Here is a 17,865-nt window from a genome sequence, read left to right on the forward strand (position 1 = left end):
CAAGAATAGAAACTCAAACAGAAGAATGTGGACTTGGTTGATCCAAGGAATTGTATTTTTCATCCGTTGTTCCAACTGTTTATTGTAAGAGATGAACTAAAGGGAATGTTCTACTGAAAGAAGTGAACTGTTTTAAATGCCTTGGACGGTGCAAGAGTTTCCAAGTGTACCACGACTTGTTGTTCAGCCAAGAAACAGCAGTCATATGGGATGTTTCGTAAACGTTATTCCTATTTGCAGTATGGAAGTTTGTTGCAAGTTTTTCAATTAACCCGACTATTTTGGACTTGCAAATAGAACTGGTGCTTGTTCGACGTTGCTTTCACAAACCTATATTGAATGTGCCAACGTTGCGTCCAAGTTCACGTTTATGTAAGCCGTCAAGGTTATTTCTCGTTTGTTCCAGTGGGAGACTAGATCTATTTTATCACTGGTTAACAAGAGAAAACGTTTATATGCCAAAAATAAAATTGGACCAGAACAAGGATGGCTTGAGAGGTGTAGTTGCTGTTGAAGGTATTGAATGCGATGAAAGTTTTTTGAAAGTTCCGCGAGACTTGAGTTTACAAGTCACTGAGCATGAAGAGTGCACAATGAGTGAATTTGTTGACCCTGAGTTATGGTCTCAGGAGAATTGGTATGTAAAGTTGTCTCTCAAATTGTTGAAAGAAAAATATCTTGGAAAACTCTCACTATGGAAGCCTTACATAGATATATTACCTCATGCTCTAAATACTGGTTTGGTTTACTGGTCTTCCAGTGAATTAGCGCAACTACAATACAGGCCATTGATTGAAGAAGTGAAAATAAATCAATACTATAGGGAGGCTCTATATACACGGGTGTTTGAGTCGCTTTCTTCACCAGTGAGAGTCTGGTTACAAAATGAAAAGGAAAATGTATTCTTTTGGGCTTTGGATATGGTGCAAAGTCGTGCATTTGGTATACCCGACGTTGGAAATAAGACATATGCATTATTGCCAATGATGGATATGTTGAATCATCGAGTGAATAGTCAAACACATTTTCTTTATGACTCAATAGCGAATCAATATGAAATGAAAACATATTCAAAGTTATCTCCAGGCACGGATATTTATATATCTTATGGACCTTTGGATAACGACCATTTATTGCATTTTTATGGTAAGTTGATTCTTTCATACGTATTTTTCACATTTATATCGGTATCAGGTTTCTTACAAACGAACAATCCATCTGATTACTTTCAAGTGAAAGACATCTTCCAATGGCTTCATTTAATGTATGAGCAGGAAGAATGGCAAGCACAGCCATCTCATTTATTGGAAGAGAAGCTTTCTTTGTTAAGAAAATATCATATTTACGAGAATGGAAAAACATTTCATCTTTATCATGATCATTATGACGATGAAATTGACATAATATTGAGAGTATTTATGGCTTCAAAAACAGATTGGCAACAAATACAAGAAAATTTTGCAATGGGATTATTTCACAAAGCGTTATCATTGGAAAATCAACTTCATGTTTGGCAAGTCATTATTGGTGGCTGTAAGCATTTGCTAAAAGATATGAAGACTAGCGTCGAAGAAGACGAACAACTTTTGAAAAACAAAGACCAACTTTCGACGAAGCTTCAACTTGCTATTCAGTTTCGATTAGAGAAGAAGTATATTTTGTCGACTACCATCTCCCGTCTGGAACATTTCCAACATATCAGTAAGAAAACAGGAAGAATCATTACTGTATCGCTACCTCCAACTATGAAAGGTATATCACTTCATAAGTATAATATATAAGAAATGTACATGGAAAGTAACTTTGAAAACCAACTTTTATTCAGAGTTTCATGCCAGCACAAAAGAAATACTGCTGATAGATAGGTCACCACAAACTTTCTTAATATTTGTAATCTTTTACAAATAAAGACTCATTATTACCGGTACCACCAGCATATTTACCCAAAGTTGCTTCACCGTTTGCTTTGGCACGAGCCAAAAAGGCTTCTTGTGCTGCTCGAACGTTCTCTGCCTTTCCTTGCCATGCTTTAAGACAAGAAGATTGTAAAGCACGTCCATAAGAAAAGGAAAGTTTCCAAGGCTTCACCATCTAGCGCATATCTGTTAGATATTTGAGCAACTCTGTAAGTACTACACTACTCACCTCCACCTGATTCATGGCATTCAAATTAACTGAAGCTTCCTCCTCTGATTGACCACCTGATAGAAAGACAATACCAGGAACTGCAGCAGGGACAGTACGCTGTAAAGTACGAACGGTACATTCTGCAATTTTCTTTGGAAAAGCCTTATCCTTGCAATCAGTTCCAGGAAGAACCATATTAGGCTTCAAAAGTGTTCCTATGAACACGTTAAAAAATAATACAGTTGGTATACAAGTATTCACCTTCTAATAAAACATGTTGTTGATGCAGTGCATAATACACCTCATATAAAACTTTCTCTGTCACTCGTTGAGAGTCTTCAATAGTGTGATCTCCATCCATAAGAACTTCCGGCTCTACTATTGGAACCAGACCAGCTTGTTGACATATTGCTGCATAACGAGCCAATCCCCAAGCATTTTCCTTGATCGCCACATCACTAGGACAACCATCTGCTATGGATATCTTTATGACCGCTCTCCATTTGGCAAACCTTGCACCTGTCTCATAGTATTTCTGACAACGACTCAGAAGAGAATCCAGACCCTGAGTAGAAGTTTCATCCTTGGTACCAGGAATGGGAGTAACTCCTTTGTCCACTTTAATACCAGGAATCACACCCGCCTCCTTCATCACATCCACAAAAGGCTTCCCTTGGCTAGTCTATTACAACAAAGTTATTCTTGCTCTTGTATTAAGACCAACAAAAAAGGATACCAAAATACCTTGTGATATAGAGTTTCCTCAAAAGTAATCACACCAGAAATATAATGACCAAAGTTAGGAGCAGTAAACAACAGCTCCCGATAACTTCTTCGGTTCTCTTCATTATTTTCTACTTGAATGGAAGCAAAACGCTTTCCTATGGTGCCAGTAGACTCATCTCCAGCTAGGATTCTGCAAACGGACAACGGAATCAGAAACACAAAGAACATATATACATAAATAACCATTTACCCTTTTCCAGGAGTCACTAGTGCCTTTGCAGTGGCTATCAGTTCATCTTTGTATTGACTCCAGTGTTCCATTTTTGTATATCAGTCTTGAACCGTCGCAATCTGCACAAATCGGAAAACTAACCCAATTCTAAGGCAATCAATCTATTGGCTTTTATTTTCCCGAGAGGAAAATCTGAGTACCTTTTCTTGAATTATTCTTTGCTTTTCCTTCTGAGCATAGTCCATCATCATTTCCTCATCAAAACTGTTGCACATCAAAAATGATGAAACTCAATTCTGAGAATGGAAACACTCGGGAAAGGTTCGCAACAACGAAAATACAAGAGAAGCAGAGGCCAAACGGACGAAAGTATCTGCACGGTCAATATCATGACAACCTTCCACGTCACCCCAGTATTGAATTTGAAAGTCTTCTTCACAACGACAAGCTTCCATGGCTTGTCTTGTACTAATAGCCTTTTCAGACAAGGCTAAACCAATAATGAGTGATTTAGTTGTGCTAGTAGCAGAGTGTAGCGCAGTTATGAATAGGGAAGACTGATTCTCCAAATATTGACGAATTTTTTCCAGACTTTCTCTCTCTTGAGAAACACCGAAGAGATCTTCACTTGTTCGTATCTGGATATTCCAATTCTCTAAAATACAGTATTTAGTTAAATACAACAAAAGAAAACAAGATCACAATACCACTTAAAAATACAATTAGAGGATCCCACAGGACTTTTTGACGAAAAACAAGGCCTTCTGGATATGAAGCACGAATACAAATTGTGTCCGTATTAAAAAATTCCGATAGAGTCTTAAGAAATTGTTGTCTGTGCTCCTTGGTTAGGTCAATGCTGGTAGTTAACAAAGAAGTAACAGGCATAGAACTTGGAAGAATTCGCGAGTGTTGAGCTTCCCATTCACTTGCTACCACCAATGAAAGCTCTCGACAACGGCTTTCCAGAAACTTTCCCGTTCTTGTTCGAAGCAGCTTTCCATCTAGAGACACACAATACACACCAGGTATTCTCTCCACGGTGTATACTTGTTCATAAAATCTTTTTGGCCCCAAACCATTATTGTCTGGACGTAAAGACAAATTGCAAGTAGCATGACTTTGTACGGGATGGCCAACCTGCTGTGTGCAGACTGTTCGATTGCGTTGTAATAGGAACGGCGCTTTAAAAGAACGAACTAGTTGAAGACTTCCTGCTGAAAGTTCCCTCTTTACAATGCTACCTATATGCCCAATAACCCTTAAACCACATATCATATCTATAAAGTTGATCACTTTCTATGTTCCCAACACAAAATAGCTATTTAGAATCAATCCATGTCATGAAATACGACGCAATTCGGGATGCTGTAAAAGCATTTCGTTTCCAGTCAAGACATCATCGACAGACTGTGGCACCCAAATGACTTCAAGACCCTGAAGCTTGTCACTCCAAGTACTTGAAAGAACCTTTAATGCTTCCTTAACATCAGATTCAGAGTTTAACTCTGACGGTAATTGTGAGAGTTTCCCTTCAGTTGCTACGATAACATGTATTAGAATGTATTCTCCGGGAAGACTGGAAGAATCGTCACCAGAAAACTTCTCTCTTCTCATTCTTCGATTGTTATAGTTGCTCAGGGTCTCTGATTTGGTATGGGAGCGCGATTCGACACTCTTTCGATTAAACTCTGCTGTTGCATGGGTCCATTTGGTTACTTTCGTATTGATGGCAGCATAACACCAATACTCTGGATGTCTAAGCAACGCCAATATTGTTTCATTTAATACGTAAAACAATCCATCCTTGGAACTGGTATCTGCACTTTCTGCTAGATTTTCCAACTCTTCCTGTAGGTATCTTGCAGAAGACAACAAACCAATCTTCAACTCACAAATTGTAACAGGTGCATTGAATACGTCTTCCTCTGATTCTCCACTTTCCAACGTATTTTTACGAAGAAGAGGAAGAACAGTTCCTGCCATAATGAGAAACATCATAAAGGTACCTAAGCCAAAAGGTGCAATGAGAGGTGAAGAATAAAATCCTCCAAAAGGGATAATAGGGGTTGCAGGAAAAGGAGAATAGAAAGAACCCATTCCGCTACCTCCACCTCTATATTCATAAGAACGAGGAGATGGAGTCATTCTTGGAGCAGAAAACTGACTCCCTCCGATTCTTCCACTCGACCTTGCAGCGAAGGTAGGGTCCAAAGAGGATAACATAAGAAGCAAGCTAAGTAAAATTGCGCCCATTGGCTTTTTCAAGACTTGAACCAGTTTGTAAAACTGTGTCAGTTGCGTCTCAAACAACTTGTGTACATTCAAACTATTCTCACTCCTTGAACACTTCATTGCTTCCGACGCTTGAAGCTGGCCTCGTTCCTTGTCCTGCTTTGTTTCCTGAAGGCTGCAACAGAACAGTCTTGTTCTGCAAACAGGGGAAGAAAACTTCCAGAGCTGCGAGGCTGTACAGAAAGAAACTCTGTCGGGATGCCAGTTTAGAATATCTGTTCTTCTCCTTTTTAAGAAACAATGAAGGCAAGATTTCAACACAGCTTGATGAAACACAAAAGCCATGAATATTTTCAAGAATGAATTTCGAGTATGGATTGAATTGGGATTAATCCTTGATTACACGTCATTTCGAATAGGATTGTGTGCTCGTTGTCCAAAGAACGACTATGTCAGGAGGAAGTGGAATATATCAACCTAGTGGTATGAGTCTCTATGTAGGCAACTTGGACCCTAGAGTTTGTACGGAGCTCTTACAAGAGATTTTTGAGTTGGTAGGTTTTACAGACAATATTCTTTGTATCTTTGATAAATTGTTGTTTGCAAGATTGGTCCTGTAAAGCTAGCTAAAGTGGTAGGAGACAGAAATACTGGGAGAAGCTTAGGATTTGGTTTTGTGGATTTTTATGACCGTCCAACAGCAATCCGTGCTATGGAACTGATGCACGGAAGACGCGTTTATGGTCAAGAAATAAGGATAGACTGGGCACATGCAGGCGCAGGAGCCGCAGGTAGAATCTTGCAGGATGAGGATTTGGCCAATATGCATACGATATTCGTTGGAAACTTGGGTCCAGATGTGGACGAAGAAAAGCTGATGAAAGCTTTTTCTTCATTTTCATCTGTCGCTGGAGCAAAAATATCGAAAGATGTAGAAACAGGGCTTCCAGCTGGATACGGTTTTGTTTCTTTTCGGGAAAAAAAGGACGCAGATTTAGCAATGCAAACAATGACAGGATATATTTTATCTGGTCGTGCGTTAAGAATAGATTGGGCCAGAGGAAAGAATGCTGCTCGGGGAGTATCCACATTCGGAAGCTTTTCATCTTCCACAGTTACACCCAAACCAGATATACAGACTATCATGAAACAGACGGATCCTCTGAACGTCAGTGTTTATGTTAGAGGACTTCCCTCAGATATCGATGTTGCCGCTATTCGAGAGTCGTTTCGAGGATTTGGAGATATAGAAGATGTAAAGATACCTGATGCAGCACGAATGACAGCACAAGATAGAATTTATGCTTTCGTGAAGTTTAAATCTCATGAAGTTGCTGCTCGTGCTATTCATGATATGCATGGAAAAGAAATTGCAGGCTGTGTTGTGCAGGTATGCTAACCTATTTTTTTCCACTATAACAGATTTCTGAACGTGACTGGAAGTGTGAATGGGGTCGTGAAGGCTTAAAAAGTAGATACTTTTAAACCCTATTGCTGAACTTCTCCACTCAATATTCATGTTCTCTATTTATTGTTCAAAAAAAGGAACTAGCCAAGGAGGAATATTTTTCTTTTGACTGGCAAAGTGCTGTACTTTTTCTCTACCATGATAATAGACTGTCCTTTCGTAAACAAATTGTTCCGGAAGGCGGTTTTCCTGAAAAACTTGTAGGCTTCCTAATTCTCCAACCTTTGAAACTTTGTAATCTCCATATTTGGTCATGTCCTGGTCTGACTGATTTTTCACTTTTATTCTTACCAATACGTCATCGAATCCTACAACTTGACGATAGACACGTCTAAGAGACCGGGGAAAGATAGTAACTTGTTTTTCAATGACTCTTTGAAGTGGCTCGGGAAGTAAAGTGGGCGCACTAGCAAGGCTTTTAGCGGTTCTTCTTATTTGACTTTCGCTTTTTGTTATCCTTGTCCCATTCAATGCCCAAGTCGTGCTTTCCACTACCCTTTATACAGTAAGCTAGGGCTACTAATTTTCCAAATGCTTTGGTATCTCCTCCAACAGCTCTTCTGACTACACGCAACGCATATCCACCTTGTTTTAAATGGTTCGTCTTCGATGGTCCTTCCATTAGATTCAAGGAGAAGACAAGCTTACAAAAGAAACATACCAGTTTTTGTCGTCCAAACTCGAATTGACGCTCTCTAAAAAGTCTCTTTGTTTGATAAAACACATATGAACGTACAACAGGGTCAGGTAAATAACTCACGTTTGACAAAAACTTTCGATACAGGTACAAAGTCCAAAGGAACTGCAAAACCACAATCAGTAGCAAAGCATAACTAACTGGAACGTGTATAGAAATTCCCCAAAAAACTGGCGCCAAGATAAAGGTGTATCCTCATTTCTCGTTGTAAACGAGATGAGTCAGTTCAGCAAGCGACACCTTGGCTTCTTCTGTCAACACCAGATTATCACCGAGACTAAGGAATGAAGAAATAGTACGAGGAAACAACGCACAGCATGAAAATAGCGACGGTGGGAAGTCGCCAACGAAGCGTTCTCACTCGGGCAAGTTTCTGAAACAAGTAAACGAAGTAGCTAACGCAGCTATCGCGCCTATAAAATCTGCTTTCGAGTTCCTGACAAATACGGCAGTTAGTGGTCTTATTTGTGATGACCAATTGGCAAGAGAATGGCAACAAAGGAACCAACAAAGCAGTGCTAGTCAAGTTCGTCACTCGGATGACGGATTGCAAAGACGAAAGTCGGTTCCTTTAAACAGTTCATCGAACAAAGTAATAACACAGACTCTTGGAAGAAAAAGTACAGGTGCCATTCATAAAGATAGACAATTGGACAGTCTACTTTCCCCTCATGCAACAAGTCCAAAAACCACCTTACTGTCGACGTCAAACTTAGAAGAGACGGATGAAGAAGATGACAATATATCATATTATACCTGCGCTGATACTCCAGGTATTGATAGCAAGACTGAGGCGCGTACCAGCTTTGCCACAGACTTGGATATTTTTGAAGAAATTTCTGAAGTTCCAATAGAACCAAGTGTCCAGTTATCTAGTGAACAAGACACAAAAACTAATGCTCAAAGGGAAACGACATCTGAAGGGGAATATAAAAAAAGCTCGAAAAAGAGCACATCGACTGAATCGATAGGCACTGAGAAAAGGCGCTTTCATCGTTATGCTTCCTTCTCAGCAGCTCATGACGACTTTCGTAGAGGTAGTGGTGATCATGAGGCACTGGCAGAGGCAGCGAGTGAGCCGGGTTTTGAAATGGCATCAGCTTCGACTCTAAGAAAACAAGCGTTGCGAAATAATGAGCCTAACTACTCTGAACTTTCACATGTTGCTTCTGAAGAGCATCTTTCTTCTGTTTCCGTAGCAAATCAGTCAGCTGATACTTCTTCGTCATTGCCAATGCTGTCAGGACATTCTCAGGAAAGGCGTCTTGCTTCTTATCCCAATGATGCAGAGCCAGTGACCCCCGATGGATATCGAGTCAAAGATGAGTTTCTGGATGAGGTTGGGCCTCCACAGAATATGAGTTTCTTCAGAATTGTTCGAGAAGTTTTCAAGGACGTTAGGAAAGGAGGCGATTTGACTTCTATCAGTGTTCCTGCTTCCCTTCTAGAGCCAGTTTCAGCATGTGAAAAAGTTACGAGAATCATGCAACGAGGAGAGTTGTTACAGGAAATTATCCATTGCCAAGAACCTTTGGAGCGTTTCTTGCAAGTAGTGAGATTTATCTTATCAGGTCTTCCCAAGGAAAAGTTTTCGAAAAAGGTAGCTAGTTTGCATTCAGATTTGGTTTACTGAATTTTTTGACCAAAGCTTTTTATAGCCCTACAATCCCATCTTAGGTGAAACTTTTCAATGTGCATTTGAGCATCGCAATGGTGGTGGACGTACATTCCTTATCTCCGAGCAAGTTTCGCATCATCCACCTATTACTGCTGTGCATCTCCGAAACGATACTTTAGGTATCCGAATGACATCTTACACTGAGCCTGAGGCCAAATTCTGGGGAAATTCTATCGAAATCAAGTTGAAAGGAAAGATTCGGTTTTATCTCGTCAACTTTGATGAAGAGTATGTCTCCAATAGAACCTCGTTGATTCTCAGTGGCATATTGGGTATTGGGAAGTTTCGAGCAGAATGGCGTGGTCCATTACACATATACTGTGAAAAGACGGGTTATGAAGCGAAATTAGAGTTTAAGGGTACTGCGTTGATGGGATTTTTGGGAGAAGCAAATGCGGTTGATGGAAAGATTGTGAGAAGACAGAAAGAAGGAACAAGTTCTGAGGTATCTGAGCAGAAACTGTTTTCAGTAGAAGGTTCATGGGACCATCAAATTAGAATCAAAGATGTTATAAAGAAGGAAAATCGCATTTTGTTTGATTATGACGACATTTCGAAGCATTATCGAATGAAACTCTTATTACCACCTCCTGAGGCATTAGAAGAAACCAACTCGCTGTATGTATGGGAAGGATGTACTCGAGCGATTTTAGAAGGAAATTCTCGACTTGCAGCTGAAGAAAAACATAAAGTGGAAGAAGAACAGCGTAGGTTACGTCGAGAACGAATGCAACGAAGAATTGAGTGGGAACCAAAATATTTCCGACTCTCTTCTGAGGGCGAAGGTTATGTATTTCGTGAAGAAACTGCCGAAAATTTGTTTCATGATGCACGTAATATGTGTGCAGCTCCCCCTTCGCCGAGGTGATTGTCAATGTATTAGCTTCTATGTAAGTAATCAGTTTATTTATAAAAGTGTCAAAGGGACACTTGTGCTATGCAGCAACAACGGCATGCTATCTATCCTTTGACAATATCAGTATGGCATCAGAAGTGTTTTCCGTGCGGTATAGATTAAAAATGACTCGTTTTTTCGCAACAAGTGTGAAAGGAAACATATAGAATTGTTTTTCATGAACACTGGATTGATTATGTAACAGATAAATACATATATATATATACAACTAGTTTTTGGAAGAAGTGCTTGCATGATCTTCTCGCGGCGTAGTGGGTTCTAAAGGAGAGGAGACAGTATCTCTACCACTATAATAAGATGCCGCTTCTACAGCTCTTCTCAACTGAAGCTGCAGACGTTCATTTTCAGTTTCCAATGCTGCATTATCTTCCAACAAACGATCATGTGCCATGGCTATCTGTTCCTTCTCTTCTTCCAGTTGATGAATTCTTTGTTCTGCTTGTTGCAAGTGAACTTGTAATTCTTCAACGGTAGATATTGTTTTCGTATCATTTTCTTTGCTTTGGTAATCTGTCAACTGTCTCAATTGTTCTTCTAACTGCATTATTCGATGCTGGAGAGCAACTTTTACCTGATGCAACAACAAACGGCTTCTTGGAGTGGCGTCTGCGACATCCGTAGTGGGAGAACTTTCTTCCTGCATTGTCTTCTCATATTGAGTCAAATTCGTGGCTGAATGATCAATCACGCGAAACATATTCTGTAGGGTATGAATTTCCTCTTTGATTTCTTCCGTTCTTTTTCTTTGACGATGGAGCTTTTCTCGAACAGTTGTCATCCATTGGCGAAATACCTCCTCAAACCCTCCAAGTTGGTCAAAAGCTTCGTCTGTTAAACCATCCAGTGCTTCAGCGATACGCCTAGACAAAAAAAATTAGAAAATTCTTCAATGTCTTGAATCAACAGCCATGCATACTCATTCATTTCCACAGTTGTTGAAATAAAGTCTTCCGAATCCCGTTGGGTGCTTAACAACACTGCGTCCAACGCTTCCACACGATTTTGAAGATAGTTGATGTCTTCTTTGGCTTGTACCATTAACAACTGTTTCGAATCTAAAGCTTCTTGGAGCTGTTTCTCTAATAATGCCAACCTTTCCCTGTCAAGATCCTGATTGGATGTTACCGATTGCGATAAAAAATTTTCTTCCTTCAAGCCTTCGTTTTGATGTCGTTTCATACGTTGCATTTCTTTCAATTTTGCCTCTAGTCGCTCTACTTGCTCTTCCGCTTCTAGAGCTCTATTTAAAAGTTCGTCTCTCAATCTTTGGTGAATTTTCTTCTCGTATTCGTATTCAGTTTGTAAAAGCTGAAGACGTTGTTCTGCTTCTGTTAGACAACATGACATCTGCTTATTGCTTGAGGGATATACAACGTTATTCTCATTTTGGTCATGACTAAGTAATGGCAACTGTTTCATTTCTTCAGTAATATTCGACAATTCTGGAAGTCGCTCCATTTTACTAGAAAACGCAATGGCAGATCTGTGATATGACTCTTCATTTTCAACATCTTGTTTATACGATGGAATATAAAACTTTTCTTCACAATTGGAAGAATCGCTCCTGTGACATCCAGGATTTGTTAATGTCAAAAGGCAACGACATTCAGGTTTGTGCTTGACTACAATAGAAGCAGTAATAAGTTGGTTATCTACTGGGCAATAGGTTCTGATGATAAAACCATCGTTTTCTCTCTTACAAGAAATAAAATCAAACTTTTCAGAATGAATGACCTTCTTATGAAGACATACTGGCATAATACTACCTAAACTGGTCTGATTCCATTGAAATAATGACAAACTGCCATCAGATGAACCCAAAATAAAGTAATTACAACACAATTGAGAAAAGCAACAAATCTTCATACAATCCTTGAATGAAAGAAACGATGAGTCTAGTGGTTCCAAACGAAGACTTTCGGTTGCCAAGTAATGTAACTCCGAATACTGTAAGAAGCCTTCTTCACTTATTGTTAGGATAAGTATTTTTCTATCTTTTTGCTCCGATAGAAATACAGGATCCATTACCAAAAGCTTTGAAACATCATATTTCATAGAGAAACAGTAAATAACGCTTCCTTGTTCGTCCATAAATAAAATGTCTCTATCTATTAAGATAATCCACAGTCGAAGATACGATAAATAATGTGCATCTTTCGAACACGAATTGTATGAAATAGACCATTCCTTATATAAGATTTCGCTCGAGCACGGAGTTTGTATTTTCCAATCGAGTTGCCATTCTGCAAAACTATTATTTTTGAAGCCAATCAACAAGAAATCAGCTTGTTCTTGGTCTCTAAGATTCAAATCAGGACAAATACTAGGCCCGCTATACCCTAATACACTAACGCCAACTTTGTTTGACAACTTCGTGGGCGGAGACAATGTTTGCAGACAAGTCCCGGTATAACCATCATAAAGTACACAGTCCCCATTCTTTAACCCAATTGCCATAATACCTCTTATCCACAACGGAACTTGAATACTACCACTTGAAAAATAAAAAGGTTTCACATAGCTTATATCGCTATCCGGTAACGGGATAGAGTATCGACAATCGGAGCCGTCTAAACCATAAAGTTGTATGTTTCTCTCCGTAAATAGCCAAAGCGACGAATCTTCACCGTCCTGAAATTCTCGAGTGAACTTCTCAAAGCAAAAAACTCTTTGCGGCACAATTTTCAAGCTATTGACAGAAATTCTCTCCACGTCATGTTGGTTATGAACTCTTCTCCTCCAGCTTGACTCGACAGTATGTTTCTGAATTTTCTTGCTATCCAAGGTCTCAAGAGACACACCTATAGCCCCAAACTCAGACTTTCCCGATAGCTCACCACTTGAAGAATGAGCCGTAGAAGAGATACTCATTCCCAATAAAAGGAACTCATCCAACCTACAAAATAATCGCTCTAATGCCGTTTAAAGTTGCGCCACGTGATTGATTAGCTATTCTCTCTTCAACAACGAATGTTGTCGAGTTGTTTTCGGCTTAAAGCAAAAGACTGAATATAGACAAGTTTGAAATGGACCAATATCCAGTTTCACAGTCAGAAGACGTCCAGATTGAGAGCTCTTCATGGCTCTCTCGGTTTCGTAATAGAGTTTCCCAGTTGCCTCCCGTACCACGGTTGGACTTGTCTGGTTTTTTCAAAAGTAAATTAGCCGTAGTGAGAGAGAGAAGGAGCTCCACAGTTGACTCCTTTGGACAAGCTGCTTCAGTTGCTTTTGCATTGAACCGAAAGGTCCGCTCCCGGTCTTCTTTGACTTCGCGCAGTCATGAACGAGAGTCTGTTGTGGTTTCTCTAAATAGTCCCGAGGAAAATCATAAGAGAGGGTTTTGTTCAAATTACGTTTCTACCACAAGGTAAGAAGCGCCAATTTTATTGTTAAACTATGTTGATATGAAAAACTATTTCCATAGATATCGGTGGTGGTCTTTTGTTCCTCAAAACCTTTACGAGCAATTTCGTAGATGGGTATGTTATGAAAGTTGTTTGGAATATTTATTTTCACCATTTATTTTTGTGTTATATAGGTGATGATGTATTTCCTCGCCTATCTCATTATCAATATTTTATCTGGAGTTTTTCCTCAAATAGCAGTATACAGTACTCCCAATGGAGTTTCCGTTACTGCAATAGTTCCTTTATCTCTTGTAGTAGGCATTACGATGATTAAGGCTGCTATTGAAGATATATTTCGTCTTCGAAATGATTTGAAAGCCAATTCCATGAAGTTCCAAACTGTGAGAGACGGTTTTCGGGTTTCCGTGAAATCCAGTCAAATTCGTGTCGGCGATATTATTGTCCTTCAAGATGGTGATATTGTACCAGCAGATATTGTTGCACTTTCAGCTGCTAGAGAAGATGGAGTTGTATTTTTGGAAACTTCTGCCTTGGATGGAGAAACAAATTTAAAGAGATTTCTTGTTCTCTCGGACACATCTTCACTTACTAATGATGCTGAAATAAGCAGCCTTCGTGGAGAAATAAGATGTGAACCACCTTCGATCAATATGAACTCATTTGCTGGTATTGTAAAACTTGAGCAGGTTGATCCTGTGGGCGGCACGAGAAGCAGAGTAATAGAAAAGCCAATTTCAAAAGATAATTTGCTTTTGAGAGGAGCGGTGGTTAGAAATTCTGGTTGGTTATATGGAATTGTCATTTATGCCGGTATGCAAACTAAAATGCTTCAACAATGGAGGAGACCTCAATCGAAGTTTTCGTTGATTGAAAAAGAAATCAATCGAGTTTATGTCGTATGTTTTTCATATCTGATTCTTTGGTGTTTTGCACTTGGTTTGGCTGCAGGTATAAAAGCAAACAGTTCAATCTTTCGAGGTGCTTGGTATTTAGGTACAATAACTACCGAATATTCATCCGCAGTAATGGGAATTTTGGGATTTTTTGCCAATGTCGTTATGAGTGGGACTGTAGTTCCTATTGCAGCCTATATAACCCTTGAATTGGTAAGTTTTGGACATCTTCTGTTTTGAAATACTATTTATATTTGTTGAAAGGCTCGAGCAGGGCTATTGATATTTTTACATTGGGATGAAAGTTTGGTTACTTACCGAAAGAAGAAAAAAGTGTCTCTTGCATCTTTGATTTCGGAAGAGGCTCCAGAAGAAGAAGTTTCAGAGACAGTAAAGATTCGTGCAGAAGTTCGAAATTCAGATCTGGAGACTGAATTGGGACAAGTTGGACATATTTTTAGTGATAAGACAGGTACACTTACCATGAATATCATGGAATTTCGAAGATGTTATGTGAAAGGAAATGTATTTGAATTTGATTCGTCAACCCGTCAGTTTCATCATATCGAAGGAAAACCGGAGAATTGCAAGGTTGTTGATTTTGCAGAGATGTTACGAGCCATGGCACTTTGTCACTCTGTATTGACTAATAATGTTGGTCTCAATTCATCTTCAGACATGATAAAAAGTGACTCACCTATGAAACCTGTGTCTCCTAAGCGACATCTGTCAAGTAATGTGACATTGGATACGTTCGGATATCGAGATGCTAGGGACGTGTTACACAGAAAACGTTCGTATCTTGGCGTGGGAATAGAAGATGCACCCAATATCTCTTCAGCTATTTCGAATTCTCCCTCAGTTGCCTCTCGTTATCAAGCCATATTTGTCAAATGGAAACGAAAATGGTCTTCCCTATTTCGACCAAGTCAACAAGGAACAATCCATTCGAGTGATAAGCCGAAGGATTCGTTGGACAACAAACTCGTTGGCACAGCTTCTGTTGATATGAACGAGCAACTACCCTATGAGAAGGATCCCTTAGATCCCAAAAATGTTTCATATGAAGGAACCAACACTGATGAAATGGAGTTTGTAAAAACCGCAGCACTTTCAGGTTATCGTTTAGCAATGCGGACACGTGACAATATTCTTTTAGAAGAAGTATATCGCAAAGGAATATTCCAAGGCTATCAAGAAGAACAATCATGGAAGCCATGTACAAATGGAAATTACGTTTCCTATTCAGTTTTGGCTACTTGTGAATTTTCATCTGATCGAAAACGAATGTCCATCATTGTTCAAACACCAGAGAATAGGTACTTGAGTTTTTTGTTCACCAACCTTTAAGCAAGATATGACACAGTTGTAGGATATTGTTGCTTGTCAAGGGAGCAGAATCTGTGATTTTTCCTCGTCTAAAACAGGAAAATCGAGAGGAGATTGAGACTGCCAATTTTCAAGTTGAAAAGTTTGCAAAGGGAAGGACTTCGAACGTTGGTATTTGCAGAACGTGAACTTTCACCTGAGTTTTATCAGGAATGGATTGAGAAACTGAATCATGCAGAGTTGGCCTTGTATGAAAGAGAGAGCAAGATTCATGAAGTATGGGAGCTTTTGGAGTGTGACTTGTCTCTCGTTGGAGTCACAGCGGTAGAAGATCGCCTCCAAGATGATGTTCCAGAAACTATAAGTTATTTGCGTCAATGTGGTATTCGTATATGGTTACTGACAGGTGATAAACGAGAAACTGCTGTCAATGTTGGTGTTTTAAGTGGCTTGATTGGTCCGGATTCAGCAGTTTATGACTTGACTGCGCAGACAGAGCGGGACATGGAAAGCCAGTTGGAATCCTTTGAGTCTCTAGAAGATCTTTGTCAAGAAATCGAAATGGATAGAGATTGTAGCGCTCTTGATGATATGGAATCGAGAGAGAGAATGGATGACTGGAATTCAGGGATGAATGGACATTCTGGAGATGAACCTGTGGATCCCACCAGCAACATAAAGAAAACTCGACGTACTTTGGTGGTAGAAGGAGATGCTTTAAGCTTTGCTCTCTTAAGATATGCAAAGGAATTTGTTTCTTTGGCAACCCGAAAGTTTGACTCGGTTATTTGTTGTCGTACCAAGCCAATGGATAAGGCATGGGTTGTAAGAACCTGTAAGAAATATCATCCAGATATAACATTATCTGTAGGTGATGGTGGAAATGACGTAAGTTTTCAACTCATCATTCCGTTTTGTCGTAATGGTTGACGTTATTTGTCAAGGTTCCTATGATTCTTGAAGCTCATGTGGGAGTTGGTATTGCTGGATACGAAGGCGCACAGGCTTCTCGCTCATCTGATTTTTCTATTGGAGAGTTTCGTCATCTTCGTCGCCTAATTGCTCTTTATGGACGTTATGCAAATGTTGGCATTTCACAATGTCTAAAGGCCATTTTTTATAAGGACTTTGTAATATTTACTGGATTGCTGTGGTATAATATTTGGTGTCAGTTTTCGGTGGAAGCGATCGTGAGTTTGAAAGTGTCGGAACTTCGCAACTATTGACAGGAAATTTTAGGCAAACACATATTATGAGCTATTGTATGATTTATTATATACTGGTTTGGCACCTTTGGTATTAGGATGGTTTGAGCGTGATGTTCCTGCTTCGGCTGTTCTTCGATATCCAGCAGTGTATAAGTATGTACAATAAGATTCTGTTCTCTTTTATCTTAACCTTCCGTTATTTAGGTCGAAATCCGAGTTCAACCTAAAGTCTACTATCCCTTGGCTCTTATCAGGTTTTTGGCACTCTTTAGTGCTGTCCTTTGTTCCTGTTTTGGCTTTATATAATAGCGCAGACGCTACAGATATATGGAATCCTCAAGGGTTTACTTTTGGGCTGAGTTCATTGATTATTATGTTCCAAATTGGTAAGAGTTTGTCTGTCCTGTAGAGAACACTCAATTTGATTTTGTCACACAGGAGTAGAAGTGGTAGTGTTGAGCAAGATTTCATTAGAGACACTTCGTTGGACTTGGGTGAATGTTTTGGGTATTGTTTTTTGTTTGGCGTGTTTCTTAGTTTATTTGATTCTCTTCACTACCGATTTTTTTACGAGTACTTCTGCATTTCTGGGCAATGATTTGTATTGGACTTGGTATAATGAGATGAGTTCTAGTGCATACTTTTATTTTGTCGTCTTAGTTACGGTGGCTCTTTGTTTGCTCCCAGATTTCTTTATTCAAGGCTACCGTAATGTATATAGACCGCGATTTTGGATGGTTGTAAGACAAGAAGCCATCAAAGAACAGAAAAAGAGTCGACAAAGGGAAGTGGTTGGAGATCCAGTTTCATCTCCGGCTTCGTAGTTGATACAAAATATCAAATGGCAAAGGTCCTATAGGAAATGAGTTGTATAAATTCCTTTTATAAAAGTTGTGTACCATTTATGGAAGAAATATGTTTCATTATAGTGGCTAAGATGCTGTGAGACATTCCTTACTTTCTCAAATACTTAACAGACATTCGAAAA

At 39.4% G+C, this 17,865-nt stretch overlaps 8 protein-coding genes across 9 annotated transcripts; 4 read left to right on the forward strand and 4 right to left on the reverse strand.

The window, feature by feature from the left end:
* The first annotated feature begins 6 nt into the window (after positions 1 to 6).
* On the forward strand, positions 7 to 1,800 carry Gasu_01040 (ribulose-1,5 bisphosphate carboxylase oxygenase large subunit N-methyltransferase, putative). Of its 2 annotated transcripts, XM_005709202.1 has the most exons (4): positions 7 to 239; positions 298 to 1,146; positions 1,195 to 1,701; positions 1,770 to 1,800. In XM_005709202.1, exons 1-4 carry the CDS (start codon positions 137 to 139, stop codon positions 1,772 to 1,774), a joined length of 1,464 nt encoding a protein of 487 aa, XP_005709259.1. In that variant the 5' UTR covers positions 7 to 136; the 3' UTR covers positions 1,775 to 1,800. The 2 variants fall into 2 exon arrangements, with proteins under 2 accessions (XP_005709259.1, XP_005709260.1); XM_005709203.1 differs by lacking the exon at positions 1,770 to 1,800 and having other exon boundaries at positions 298 to 1,187; positions 1,234 to 1,267.
* A 1-nt stretch (position 1,801) lies between these two features.
* Gasu_01050 (fructose-bisphosphate aldolase, class I) lies at positions 1,802 to 3,236 on the reverse strand. Its single transcript, XM_005709204.1, has 5 exons — positions 3,104 to 3,236; positions 2,872 to 3,043; positions 2,389 to 2,809; positions 2,146 to 2,342; positions 1,802 to 2,091 (listed from the first exon to the last, which is right to left on the reverse strand). Exons 1-5 carry the CDS (start codon positions 3,172 to 3,174, stop codon positions 1,882 to 1,884), a joined length of 1,071 nt encoding a protein of 356 aa, XP_005709261.1. The 5' UTR covers positions 3,175 to 3,236; the 3' UTR covers positions 1,802 to 1,881.
* A 4-nt stretch (positions 3,237 to 3,240) lies between these two features.
* On the reverse strand, positions 3,241 to 4,386 carry Gasu_01060 (ATP synthase mitochondrial F1 complex assembly factor 2). The gene is made up of 2 exons (XM_005709205.1): positions 3,793 to 4,386; positions 3,241 to 3,740 (listed from the first exon to the last, which is right to left on the reverse strand). Exons 1-2 carry the CDS (start codon positions 4,361 to 4,363, stop codon positions 3,376 to 3,378), a joined length of 936 nt encoding a protein of 311 aa, XP_005709262.1. The 5' UTR covers positions 4,364 to 4,386; the 3' UTR covers positions 3,241 to 3,375.
* A 5-nt stretch (positions 4,387 to 4,391) lies between these two features.
* Positions 4,392 to 5,686, reverse strand: Gasu_01070 (ATP synthase mitochondrial F1 complex assembly factor 2). The gene has a single exon (XM_005709206.1). The coding sequence runs from the start codon at positions 5,663 to 5,665 to the stop codon at positions 4,427 to 4,429; it is 1,239 nt and encodes a 412-aa protein (XP_005709263.1). The 5' UTR covers positions 5,666 to 5,686; the 3' UTR covers positions 4,392 to 4,426.
* Positions 5,687 to 5,696: 10 nt separating this feature from the next.
* Gasu_01080 (oligouridylate-binding protein, putative) lies at positions 5,697 to 7,459 on the forward strand. The gene is made up of 3 exons (XM_005709207.1): positions 5,697 to 5,874; positions 5,928 to 6,710; positions 6,764 to 7,459. The coding sequence occupies exons 1-3, from the start codon at positions 5,770 to 5,772 to the stop codon at positions 6,803 to 6,805; spliced, it is 930 nt and encodes a 309-aa protein (XP_005709264.1). The 5' UTR covers positions 5,697 to 5,769; the 3' UTR covers positions 6,806 to 7,459.
* A 197-nt stretch (positions 7,460 to 7,656) lies between these two features.
* Gasu_01090 (oxysterol-binding protein-like protein) lies at positions 7,657 to 10,167 on the forward strand. Its single transcript, XM_005709208.1, has 3 exons — positions 7,657 to 7,705; positions 7,782 to 9,085; positions 9,144 to 10,167. Exons 1-3 carry the CDS (start codon positions 7,702 to 7,704, stop codon positions 10,029 to 10,031), a joined length of 2,196 nt encoding a protein of 731 aa, XP_005709265.1. The 5' UTR covers positions 7,657 to 7,701; the 3' UTR covers positions 10,032 to 10,167.
* Positions 10,168 to 10,171: 4 nt separating this feature from the next.
* Gasu_01100 (uncharacterized protein) lies at positions 10,172 to 12,996 on the reverse strand. The gene is made up of 2 exons (XM_005709209.1): positions 10,996 to 12,996; positions 10,172 to 10,939 (listed from the first exon to the last, which is right to left on the reverse strand). Exons 1-2 carry the CDS (start codon positions 12,948 to 12,950, stop codon positions 10,288 to 10,290), a joined length of 2,607 nt encoding a protein of 868 aa, XP_005709266.1. The 5' UTR covers positions 12,951 to 12,996; the 3' UTR covers positions 10,172 to 10,287.
* A 10-nt stretch (positions 12,997 to 13,006) lies between these two features.
* On the forward strand, positions 13,007 to 17,806 carry Gasu_01110 (phospholipid-translocating P-type ATPase). The gene is made up of 10 exons (XM_005709210.1): positions 13,007 to 13,446; positions 13,504 to 13,558; positions 13,618 to 14,553; positions 14,605 to 15,659; positions 15,713 to 15,836; positions 15,880 to 16,557; positions 16,614 to 16,859; positions 16,909 to 17,030; positions 17,082 to 17,263; positions 17,316 to 17,806. The coding sequence occupies exons 1-10, from the start codon at positions 13,106 to 13,108 to the stop codon at positions 17,699 to 17,701; spliced, it is 4,125 nt and encodes a 1,374-aa protein (XP_005709267.1). The 5' UTR covers positions 13,007 to 13,105; the 3' UTR covers positions 17,702 to 17,806.
* The last annotated feature ends 59 nt before the right edge of the window (positions 17,807 to 17,865 follow it).

This window comes from Galdieria sulphuraria, assembly GCF_000341285.1.
Source record: "Galdieria sulphuraria unplaced genomic scaffold scaf_0, whole genome shotgun sequence".
Classification (NCBI taxonomy): Eukaryota; Rhodophyta; class Bangiophyceae; order Galdieriales; family Galdieriaceae; genus Galdieria; species Galdieria sulphuraria.

What these genes read in the sequence shown, in the direction of transcription:
- Gasu_01040 (XM_005709202.1), top strand. Translation starts at nt 137, where the DNA reads ATGCCTTGGACGGTGCAAGAGTTTCCAAGTGTACCACGACTTGTTGTT. An exon ending in AAACGTTATTCCTATTTGCA is followed by an intron (nt 240 to 297) that starts GTATGGAAGTTT and finishes ACTTGCAAATAG; the next exon opens with AACTGGTGCTTGTTCGACGT. An exon ending in CCATTTATTGCATTTTTATG is followed by an intron (nt 1,147 to 1,194) that starts GTAAGTTGATTC and finishes TATCGGTATCAG; the next exon opens with GTTTCTTACAAACGAACAAT.
- Gasu_01050 (XM_005709204.1), bottom strand. Translation starts at nt 3,174, where the DNA reads ATGGAACACTGGAGTCAATACAAAGATGAACTGATAGCCACTGCAAAG. An exon ending in CTAGTGACTCCTGGAAAAGG is followed by an intron (nt 3,044 to 3,103) that starts GTAAATGGTTAT and finishes GTCCGTTTGCAG; the next exon opens with AATCCTAGCTGGAGATGAGT. An exon ending in ACAACATGTTTTATTAGAAG is followed by an intron (nt 2,343 to 2,388) that starts GTGAATACTTGT and finishes ACGTGTTCATAG; the next exon opens with GAACACTTTTGAAGCCTAAT.
- Gasu_01060 (XM_005709205.1), bottom strand. Translation starts at nt 4,363, where the DNA reads ATGATATGTGGTTTAAGGGTTATTGGGCATATAGGTAGCATTGTAAAG. An exon ending in TCTAATTGTATTTTTAAGTG is followed by an intron (nt 3,741 to 3,792) that starts GTATTGTGATCT and finishes ACTGTATTTTAG; the next exon opens with AGAATTGGAATATCCAGATA.
- Gasu_01070 (XM_005709206.1), bottom strand. Translation starts at nt 5,665, where the DNA reads ATGGCTTTTGTGTTTCATCAAGCTGTGTTGAAATCTTGCCTTCATTGT.
- Gasu_01080 (XM_005709207.1), top strand. Translation starts at nt 5,770, where the DNA reads ATGTCAGGAGGAAGTGGAATATATCAACCTAGTGGTATGAGTCTCTAT. An exon ending in TACAAGAGATTTTTGAGTTG is followed by an intron (nt 5,875 to 5,927) that starts GTAGGTTTTACA and finishes GTTGTTTGCAAG; the next exon opens with ATTGGTCCTGTAAAGCTAGC. An exon ending in TTGCAGGCTGTGTTGTGCAG is followed by an intron (nt 6,711 to 6,763) that starts GTATGCTAACCT and finishes CGTGACTGGAAG; the next exon opens with TGTGAATGGGGTCGTGAAGG.
- Gasu_01090 (XM_005709208.1), top strand. An exon ending in AGGAAAAGTTTTCGAAAAAG is followed by an intron (nt 9,086 to 9,143) that starts GTAGCTAGTTTG and finishes AGCTTTTTATAG; the next exon opens with CCCTACAATCCCATCTTAGG.
- Gasu_01100 (XM_005709209.1), bottom strand. Translation starts at nt 12,950, where the DNA reads ATGAGTATCTCTTCTACGGCTCATTCTTCAAGTGGTGAGCTATCGGGA. An exon ending in ACAACTGTGGAAATGAATGA is followed by an intron (nt 10,940 to 10,995) that starts GTATGCATGGCT and finishes TTTTTTGTCTAG; the next exon opens with GCGTATCGCTGAAGCACTGG.
- Gasu_01110 (XM_005709210.1), top strand. Translation starts at nt 13,106, where the DNA reads ATGGACCAATATCCAGTTTCACAGTCAGAAGACGTCCAGATTGAGAGC. An exon ending in ACGAGCAATTTCGTAGATGG is followed by an intron (nt 13,559 to 13,617) that starts GTATGTTATGAA and finishes TGTGTTATATAG; the next exon opens with GTGATGATGTATTTCCTCGC. An exon ending in GATTATTATGTTCCAAATTG is followed by an intron (nt 17,264 to 17,315) that starts GTAAGAGTTTGT and finishes TTTGTCACACAG; the next exon opens with GAGTAGAAGTGGTAGTGTTG.